Below are 10,560 nucleotides of genomic sequence, written 5' to 3' on the forward strand. Positions count from 1 at the left end.
CATGCACCCCTGCACAACCAACACCATAACCAAATGTTTATTATTCAATCATTTTTCTGAGTGTAATTTTGTCTCAGTATTATTCTTTTCTTGTCCGACTATTTCAAATATGTATCCAGCTATATTGGAACCGTGTACTGGAGCGGCGTTTATATAAGCCACTAGGCTTGTTCGCCTATCCAGGTTTCTGCATTGACGGAATAAAAATATGTTTAAACCACATGCACTGCAGAATGTGAAACCACATGTGCGTGTCAAATGTACATATCCAGCGTTCACAAATGCATTACTATTTGAATGTCACTGCATGCATAGACACGAGAATTAAAAAAACTAACAAGACTGCGACAGGTGAAGTGACTTTATAACAGTCGGCTGTTCCATGTGTGTCGGCCACTCAGCAGGTTGTGTGTATATCATTCGACAATATCGAAGCAGGTAATGCTACTCGTGGTCAAAATGTGTTACGTCATTCACGGTAAAACCTTCAAAAAGGTTTCACGTGTCAGTGAAGTACATTTCAAACATGACACATCGGCAACAAACAAACGTAGCTGATGTAATTTTAACTTGTACCATATATTCCCGTGTTTGTATCCAGCCCCGGGATCATGAAAGTGTCTTAAGTCTGAAAATTGCTTAGCACGAAATTTGTCTTTTTAAAGTTTGGTTGTATTTGCTTAGCTAAGACCCGGACTAAGACTGGATCATGAAACGGTCTCAGCAAAATCTTACCTGAGACTAAGCTTAAGTTGAAACGATCCCGGGAAAGTCCTCTGAATATGCAATCTATTTCTCTTAGAACGAAGCCGACGAACGAGTCTAATCACTTCAGCCATCTTTACTGCTACAAATATTGTCTTAAGTCTACTCAGGGGCAGTCTTTGGACATAAGGTCAAATTTGGTCTTAGATTTTAGATTTTCTCAATGATGGAGCTTCGTGATCCCCGATTTAAGACACAATTTAGTCTTACGTCTACATTTTAAGAATTAAGACAAAATGTGGACATAAGACACTTTCATGATCCTGGGGTCAGGGGACCAGTTGCCTTGCCTTTGCATGTGTGATTGGTGCAACCGGTGTGTCAGGATAACCTAAACTTTTCGCCATCACTGGTGTCACTGTTTGATAGTGGTGTTTATGCTTTCCTTAAATATTTTGAAAATACGTTCAAATGGCCCCAAAGAAGGGAAAGCTATTTTCACTGAAAGAGAGTTTGCTTTAAATAACACGATTTGTCACACTGTGAAGTAGTATTTCCCATTGTGAACATGTAGATAGATTTGATGACATTAAACTTTACACATTGTAAACTACGGCTGTAAGGATTTCATCACTGGCGCATGCATTCGTGACCAAGTCGTGTTATTCAGGGACATACCGAATAGCGACTCGTGCCTCTCTGGAAGGATTTCATATTGGTGTATAAACATCAGAACTACTTCAAACAAGAACGATTACTCAATTCCAAAAGTGATAAACATTACAGAAGCAATCGAAAACTGCTGCTTTTAAAAAATTAGAATATTTTCACCTGTTAAAAAGTATATGGTGATAATGATGATGATTTTTGTTGAATACACGTTCTTATGTAACTATTACCAGTTGTTCACTTTGTATTCCCAACTACGGTTTACAAATGTTTTTGTTTTTTTAACGTTTCATTTCAGCCGTAATAAGAGCAAATACTAACACCAAAATTGTTTAAATATATATCTCGAAGTGGAGAATTTATGGAGAGTCCTATCATGAATTACCAGTTGTCTGAACTTGCATGTTACCTTGCTGCCATACCCCAGGTTGAATTTAAGATGAATACGCTGACAAACTGTGAAGGAACCAAGAAACGTCAGACTGAAGTATGCCCAGTGAAGTGAAAAGTAAGCACAGTGATTAAGTTTAAAGTTGTTAGTTGTTTGAAAATATACTGAAAGGCAATAGAAACGTCGAAATATTGGAAATGATATTTAGGTATCAATGGAGTATTTAACCTATTTATTTAAAATAAACACCGGAAGTCAAGTTTTAGGAAAACATGAAGCCTGTTTGTGCCCAGTAAAGTATTGTTTGAGATTGAGGTTTGAAATGTTTTTGCTTGTGGAAAGGGAGGAGTTCGCACAAACACAATATTGAAATCGAGATGCACGTGCATCATTCAGGCATAAATTGTCGGCTTGAATGGCAATGGTTCACTTGTTTTCTGAACGCAGCAGCTATGGCTGAGTTAACGAGAGATCAACGACAACAAGCTATTGGACGTCTAGACGCTGGTCAACGTGTTCGAGTCATTGCTAATGACTTCAATTGCAGCGTACGAACGATAGAACCTTCTTAGAAACCCACATGGGTACAATGTGGCAGAAGCCCATTTCTGGTGTCCCCGCCGTGATGTTGCTGGAATATTGCTAAAAGCGGCGTAAAACCAAACTCAGTCAGTCAGTCAGTCTTAGACACCGATACAACGCCACCAAGATCACTGGTCGACCCCCTGTAACAACACGTCGCTAGGACCGTCATATCGTCCATCATCACCTCTCGTTAACCTAGCCATAGCTGCTGTGTTCAGAAAACAAGTGAACGATTGCCGTTGGCAATAATGGCTTGTCGGAATGACACGAGTAGTTACGAATGTCATATTGCAAGTTGGCGAGCGCAAAGGGAGCCGGGAACCATCTTAGTACCGAAAGTAGCGCCTTCACTACCCATCCTCTATGGTAAAACATACTTACTCACGGTTTGTATGGTCATGTGACAATACACGAACAACATACCGGTGTGCATGATGCAATGCACACTGAACTGACATCATGCTGTTCTAGAGAGCACACAGATGGTTCGGAGATAACAAGATCCAGCCCCGCTTGGTTGACCCAGTATTTAATCTTTGAATGTGTTTCTAATTTGACAGTGTTTGAGTCTACGACATAACATACATGTAAAGTGTATACAGACACACAAATAACTTGAAATTGACGGGTAATTGTGGTACATTAGAGTCGGGGTAAGGTCACCATGTGACCACTTTGGTGTCATGTACAGTGGACTCCCTCTAAACCGACATCGCTAGGGACTGGTGTCAAATGTCGGTTTCGAGGGGTGTCGGTTTGGAAGGAGTTTCTAGAAACTCTTAACAAGCACTTAACATGTAATTATCTGTTTGATAGGCATTGTGGAATTGGAAATGGAACTGGATTCTTATCCCGCTTTTCTACGAACATATTCAAAACAATCGGTATGCAGAGTAGACGTATTGAATTATGTTTCACAATCACTTTGTATCTCGCCCAAGAAAAGTTGACGAGTCTATTGTATCGTAGGGAGCATGACCCTTGTTTTAGTTAATCCGTTCCGTTCCGTATGACTGGTGGCCGTATGAAAAATGGGCATATGATGGGATACAACCGGCATTTCAAACGTTGGTGAGTAATTAGACCACCTCTCGTACAAGCGTGTTGATTGCTAAATGCACACCATGTTTTGGCTGATCCAATCTCTTGTGAAATTACAATGTCGGTTTAGAGAGAGTCAATTTGCACTAAAAACATGTTTTAGGAACGGATTTGAGTGTCGGAATACGGATGGATGTCGGATTAGAGGGATTTTGTTATACGATATTATATAGGTACAATATGTCGGTTTACAGGGAATGTCGGATAAGGGGCATGACAGTTTGTAGTGAGTCCACTGTATATGTATGCGTTTGTGTGTCTAATTGTCACAATAATTGTAAGGATCAAATTTTACTGTCATTACGTCAGCAGTGTAATTGTAAAGCAATTGCATATATCTCACGAAGGTCATGTTTTCATAACTGCATGGTAACATTCGTTCGTGTTAATTACAAATATATACGTGCAGTTTTCGTTGTATCAGTCTACGAAAATCCAACGGCGATGGTCTCTTTTGACAATTAGGCGTTTTCTTGAGTGAGTGAGTGAGTGAGTGAGTTTAGTTTTACGCCGCACTCAGCAATATTCCAGCTATGTTGCGGCGGTCTGTAAATAATCGAATCTGGACCAGACAATCCAGTGATCGACATCATGAGCCTCGATCTACGTAACTGGGAACCGATGACATGTGTCAACCAAGTCAGCGAGCCTGACCACCCGATACCGTTAGTCGCCTCTTACGACAAGCATGGGTTTCTTGATAATTATAACATGCCATCGCCAATTATGTACGCGTAATATTCGTTATGTCAGTTGACGAAAACCCAGCAGTTATTAGATGACTGTCACAGAACACTGACTGACCAAACGAATGAAAGAATATTACAGACAGAGGGCTTAAGGGTCTAATGAAGCCAAGGTTTGAGAGGCTAAGTCCAATCTCCATATTGAACAACAAGGAGAGTTCAATCTCCATATTGCTGTTGTTCCTCTGCCTGAAGGGGAGTTGATGGGTCACGGGTCACTTTGAAGAATATCGTCCGCAGGTGAACATATTTATACATACATGTATTTATACATTCCAAGCGCTTCAGGTAAGACTCCAGCATACTGCGAAATATGTACTGAATGTTAATCTTACACTGATAAGATGCGTTTGGTCGAACCAGTTCTATCATTTGTTTGTAATGAGTAACCTACACATGTTGGCCCTTAAGTTAAAACTAATCACCATTTATCTTAAACGGTTCTCTGTTCGGTCACTGGTTTCACTTCTCACGCATCACGCTAATCTGGAACATTTGTCTTCTAACTATGAAACAATAGAAAAACTGTTCCTGAATATGACAACTGATTGTATAAACAATCGCGCAAACGTTCCCATAGACTATAAAACTGGCAGTCAGCTTGTTACAGTTATACCATTCTACGTCATGATGTCCACCAAGCTGCTTCTGCTGGTCACTCTATCTTGTCTGGCGGCCGTCACGGCTCATGGAACATTTTGTTGTATGAGTGGTACATGGTCAGCAACGATGTCGGACATCCAAGTTATCGCCAGTGGACAACATGTAAGTTGATGTTAGCGTCATTGTTATGTGCACCGTTTGCAGTTTGTAACAGTACAGGTGAATGAGTTGTTCACAACATTGTTGCAGCGATAACAATATAGACGCAATTCCTCAAACACCTGACAACTATTATTATTGTATTTGCACAAAGTTATCAAAAGAAAATCATCAAAATGCATCATGTAAAATAGTTTGGAGATTCGACCATATTGACACGGTTCATATATCCAGTATATTTTTGTATATTTGAATTCATACTTCAGATAACGTCCGACTACTACTACGACAGCTACCATCTGACCGTCGCCATCCAGTACTACGACTTCGGAACGTCCACGCGTAAGCGTGTGTTTAGGAACAGGGTTGTTACAGACTACGCGAAGGTAGTTCCATACATTTCTTGATCGGGTTAATATGTGTGCTTGCCTATCAGTTTCAGTGTTTCTAATACCTATCTCTCCAGCTGTCTCCTCAAGCATGTTACCTGTTAAGCGTTGGATCTTTATCTTATAATCTGTTCTTGTACCTACAGTTCCTTGTTGTGTGACTCGGGTATATCCCAAATTGCAATAGCTGTGGTTCCAATTTCTAATTGCTGCTTAATTCACACAACATCCCCACATTTCTTTGAAAATTTGTTCACATTGGATCCCACAGTTCTTTGACGTTTAGTTCAAACTGGATCCCACAGTTCTTTCGTGTTTAGTTAACTCTGGATCCCACAGTTCTTTGACGTTTAGTTCAAACTGGATCCCACAGTTGTTTCAAACTGTGTTTTTCGTGTTTAGTTAACTCTGGATCCCATTTAGTTCAGGATTGTTTCTTTCGTGTTTAGTTAACTCTGGATCCCACAGTTCCTTGACGTTTAGTTCAAACTGGATCCCACAGTTCTTTCGTGTTTAGTTAACTCTGGATCCCACAGTTCTTTGACGTTTAGTTCAAACTGGATCCCACAGTTGTTTCGTGTTTAGTTAACTCTCGATCCCAGATCAGTTGTTTCGTGTTTAGTTAACTCTGGATCCCATAGTTCCTTGACGTTTAGTTCAAACTGGATCCCACAGTTCTTTCGTGTTTAGTTAACTCTGGATCCCACAGTTCTTTGACGTTTAGCTCACACTGGATCCCATAGTTCCTTGGAGTTTTGATGTCACTGGATCCCACAGTTCTTTCATGTATAGTTCACACATGATCCAACAGTTCTTTGACGATTAGTTCACATTAGATCCAACAGTTCTTTCATGTTTAGTCCACATTGGATCCCACAGTACTTTCAAGTTTAGTTCACACTGGCTCCCACAGTTTTGTGGTGTTTAGTTCACACTGGATCCCACAGTTCTTTCGTTCTTAGTTCACACTGGAGCCCACAGTTCTTTGGTGTTTAGTTCACACTGGATCCCATAGTTCTTTGGTGTTTAGTTCATACTGGAACCCATAGTTCTTTGGTGTTTAGTTCATACTGGAACCCACAGTTCTTTGGCGTTAAGTTCACACTCGATCCCACAGTTCTTTGGCGTTTAGTTCACTCTGGCTCTTACTGCGAATTGTTTAGTTAGCATTTATTCCTGTATCTCACTAATGTTTACTTGACACTGTATCTTGGTATCTACGTTTCATTAAAGTTTAGTTTGGTTTAGTTTTGGCTCAGTTTCGTTTTTAAAGTTCACTGTTGTAAGTCTCAAGGGTACATTGGCATGGGTTAATCAGCTTCCTGCGTTCCATTTCTGCTTCTGCGTTTATCATTGTAACCGTTATAAAAATAATAACGTTTACTCTCTATGTTAGCGTGGTGGTCGGGTAGCTCATCGGTTGAGGCGTTCGCTCATGACACCGAAGACCTGGTTTCGATTTCCCACATGGGCACAATGTGTGAAGTCCATTTCTGGTGATACTACTATAGCATTGCTAACAGTGACATCAAACTGAACTCACCCAATATATGTTTGCACATGTGATATATACGTGGTAATTGACTCTGTGATGTTTCAGAGAGTACGCTACTACATTGCGGCTGATGGCACATGTACAAAAGGAAACATCACAGAAACCATGCTCCCAAACTGCATCCCAGGTAGGTGCCTTTGACAACAGTTCCTTTGATGTATAATTAATGTTCACCTCCTAAACTACGGCTATCAATAACATCTGTGAAACTGTTCACTGTTACAATTGCCTATTATATTTTATTTTCAAAACACTCATCTGTCTGACGTGTGAGTGTTTGTGTGGAAACGATCGAACCATTTACGCACAGAGTTAACTAATAGCCTAACGTACTGTCAGAAATAGAAAAAAACACTTTTTTTTTTTTACATTTATATCGATAATTTATGTAGTTAAAATGTGAAAGTGTGCAATATATGTTTAACTATGCTCGGTCTAACTACCGCCTTATTGGTAGGGAGATATGAATCGTGAAAAAACGGACTTCACTGAGGAGAGATTAGTGCAGAAATGAGCAATGCGTATTTTTCTACGTCCAAGGGGTCTTATTTGGAAAGGACCGCCTCCTTGGTGTAGTGGTTAGAGCGTCCGTCCGGAGAGCGAAAGGTTCGATCCCCGACCGCGTCATACCAGACGTTAGTATATGGTACTTGTTGGTCCCTACCTGGCGCTCAGCATTAATGGGTACAACAAGGACTGGTCGGCTCGGAGTATAATGTGTCTGAGTGGGGTATTCATGCTTCACTGCGGCATGGTATCTCCACCAAAACAAGGGTCTTTCGGCACCACATTCGGCGAGTTTGTCGATCACGTTGTGTCAGGATAGGCCGTATGGTGGGTCGTCGTGGTCTGATCCCGTGATGACTTAAACGTTGTCGAACTGTGTTAGGATGGATACGGATGGGATGGTTCGGGCAGTCATCGCTGCAGTCTGAAACCTGTGGCGAAGATGGGTCACCCTTATCCATCTGTCCTGTCTTGGCGTTGTTACACGTGGACGTCCAGAACGTGGCCGATCGATGACGTCATTTGTGTTCTGGTAGCGTCTCACCAGTGCAGAAATGGTGTTCTGGTGGCAGTGGAAATGTGCAGCCACTTGTCGTTGAGACATTCCCCCACGGACCATCCCAATGGCCTCATGACGTTGTGCAGAGGTGGCCTTGGCATGCTATGCGTTTCAATAGCCGTTTAATGTTTTGAACGATTGCAAGGGCAGGGGTTGAGCTTTCCAAAGTGACAGTATTGTGTGGCATTCATTTGCTCTGTTTCTCTTTCCCGGAATGCACGTGCAACAACGTATTGCACGTCTCAAGGACGAACCCACTGACGTCACAGAACGTGGCACGTGCATGCATGTTGGATACATATCACTAAGCTCTGAGTTTAAATCCTTATGTGTCTACACAGGTTTGATAAATTTAGATTTTAAATTTTTATATGCACAGTTTCTTTATGTGCCTAATATATTTATTAACTGTGTGTCATACTGAATTTTTGAAATAATAGAAACCCTCAAACATTTTGCTAGAACAGTGTATTTATCAAACGAATTAATCTTGTTATGTACAATTGTGCCACCCCGATAACAGCGAAAAGCAATTAACCGTGCAGGGTAACCATAATTAAAACCTGATTACAGGGCTGAAAACTAGTGGTGTGACGATTCATCGAGCCATGTACCGCCGATACAGTGAATCGATACAAACTTTTACAAGGTTGTATATCCCGATACAATACTTCACATGAGCCACGATACATCGATGTTTAACTTTGAATATTGCCGAATCGCGATATCTGTCGAGAACAAATACTTACGTTTGTTCAAGGATTACAATACGTGCTTACTTATTTTCCCTTCATAAACATTTTCTCGGAAATTCTTGCGCCAAGAACTGTGTCAGTCATAGAGCTCACATGTTATCAACATTCACAAAGTCCGTGTATAAACTTATTATCTTGTTTCCGAATGAACATTGAACAACGCTGGCGGAATTTGACGAAAAACTTTAAAATTGGTTTTGTTTTGATCTTAGGGTGTTTTATAGTTGGTGTTAGAATTTAGTATCGTGATATGTATCGTATCGCCACCCTTACATCGGGATTCGTATCGTATCGCAGCTTCAGTGCACGATACTTTGGCAATATAAAATTTTAGTATCGTAATAAATCGTATCGCAGGTTGTATGCCAATATCAGCACTACTGAAAACTCCACGGATGTTTGATGCAAAGGAACGTTGACGACGTCAGAATTAAAAAATGAAACATATTCGATTTCGGCGATTCTTTAGATCTACGACGTCAAGTAAACGTGAAAATGAGGAAAATAGGAACGGATTTGTTGACGATATGAAAAAAACACAAGAAAGACTTATTCAGATATGAAAATATTTGAAAGTAGTCTGATGACAGACTTCTAGGAGGGGTCATTTTGGATATGGACGGGAACACTCATGATCTCTACATAGCAATTTGTTATATTTGAGTTCATTTTGTATCAAGTATTAAATATTATGACCTTGGGTTTTCCATATATATATTCTCATCTCCCTCGCCGTGTATGTGAGTTATCGGTGTTTCGTGACCATTCAGGGCATATGACAAAGGGTCAAATAATCTACCTACGTATTCTTTTATGTCTAACACCCTCTTCTGTCATCCAGTCACATCTACATACCTTGGCACCAGCTATATCGGTACCAAGAAAAATGGGGTGAAATACGACAGTTGGCAGATAGCTCTGGCAGGCCTCAATGCCACTGTGAGCTACACCAACCCCGACTGCATCCTAGTAGGGATGGCGGTCGTTGGCACACCAACAGGTAGGTACCCATTGTGTAAGAATCCGACAAAATCCGCTAAAATTGTGTTATACATGTATATTAAATAGACATTTGCTTTAGCTTTGAAAATACCTAAATATTTAGAATAACATAGTTACATCTTTTGGAATTTTTACTTTTAAATTTGAAAATAAGAATCATCTCCCTCCCGCCAAAACTGTTTTTTGCACCAGTAAAGAACTGGAAATTTCATTTTGTTTGCACTGTTCAACATTTGCTGAGGACCAAGGGATGTTTCAAGTAAAACCTTTGCGAATAGTGTGAGTGAGTAGTTAAGTCATGAAGATACTTCAAAACTGATGGCATGTATTCACCTGGTTTCTTAGAAAACAATTGTTTGTTTCAGTTCCAGTAAATCAAGCGCTCTTCTTCAGCGGATACAAGCTCGGCATTCAAAATCCTTCTGTCTTTGACGTTCCAATTTCCTGTTATCGTCCCAGGCCCAGGCCGATATAATCATGGCTCGCCGTTTATCCGTTATCACTGCCCATCTTATTGCTGCTACTGTACAAAATAGCATTTCATACAGATATGAATAGGTTTCTGTGACAATAAATGTTTATAGCGTTCAGTTCTTATATTCATTTGTACATTTGAAATGCATTATGTTTCAGGTGTATCTAGTACATTGTGGGATTTCAATTCAGCTCTGTTTTGGAAACAAGAATTGCATGTTAATAGATTACCTTCGTCCGGATGATAACGCTAGTACACAAACAGTTCTTGACCGTGGCCATTTATTGGCACGATTATGAATGGGGCATCCTTACGTTACCCGTTTGCAGAAGTGTGCGCACGCACGCACGCACACACAC

General features: G+C 40.5%; 1 protein-coding gene across 1 annotated transcript; it reads left to right on the forward strand.

Annotated features, from left to right (window-relative positions):
* Positions 1–4,765: 4,765 nt before the first annotated feature.
* On the forward strand, positions 4,766–10,316 carry LOC124271975. Its single transcript, XM_046707143.1, has 5 exons — positions 4,766–4,962; positions 5,226–5,345; positions 6,949–7,030; positions 9,566–9,724; positions 10,092–10,316. Exons 1-5 carry the CDS (start codon positions 4,825–4,827, stop codon positions 10,199–10,201), a joined length of 609 nt encoding a protein of 202 aa, XP_046563099.1. The 5' UTR covers positions 4,766–4,824; the 3' UTR covers positions 10,202–10,316.
* Positions 10,317–10,560: the final 244 nt, after the last annotated feature.

The sequence above is a fragment of the Haliotis rubra genome, unplaced genomic scaffold (genome assembly GCF_003918875.1).
Source record: "Haliotis rubra isolate DU_JTF1 unplaced genomic scaffold, ASM391887v1 Scf165, whole genome shotgun sequence".
Taxonomy (NCBI): Eukaryota; Metazoa; Mollusca; class Gastropoda; order Lepetellida; family Haliotidae; genus Haliotis; species Haliotis rubra.

What these genes read in the sequence shown, in the direction of transcription:
- LOC124271975 (XM_046707143.1), top strand. Translation starts at nt 4,825, where the DNA reads ATGATGTCCACCAAGCTGCTTCTGCTGGTCACTCTATCTTGTCTGGCG. An exon ending in TTATCGCCAGTGGACAACAT is followed by an intron (nt 4,963 to 5,225) that starts GTAAGTTGATGT and finishes TTCATACTTCAG; the next exon opens with ATAACGTCCGACTACTACTA. An exon ending in GCTCCCAAACTGCATCCCAG is followed by an intron (nt 7,031 to 9,565) that starts GTAGGTGCCTTT and finishes TCTGTCATCCAG; the next exon opens with TCACATCTACATACCTTGGC.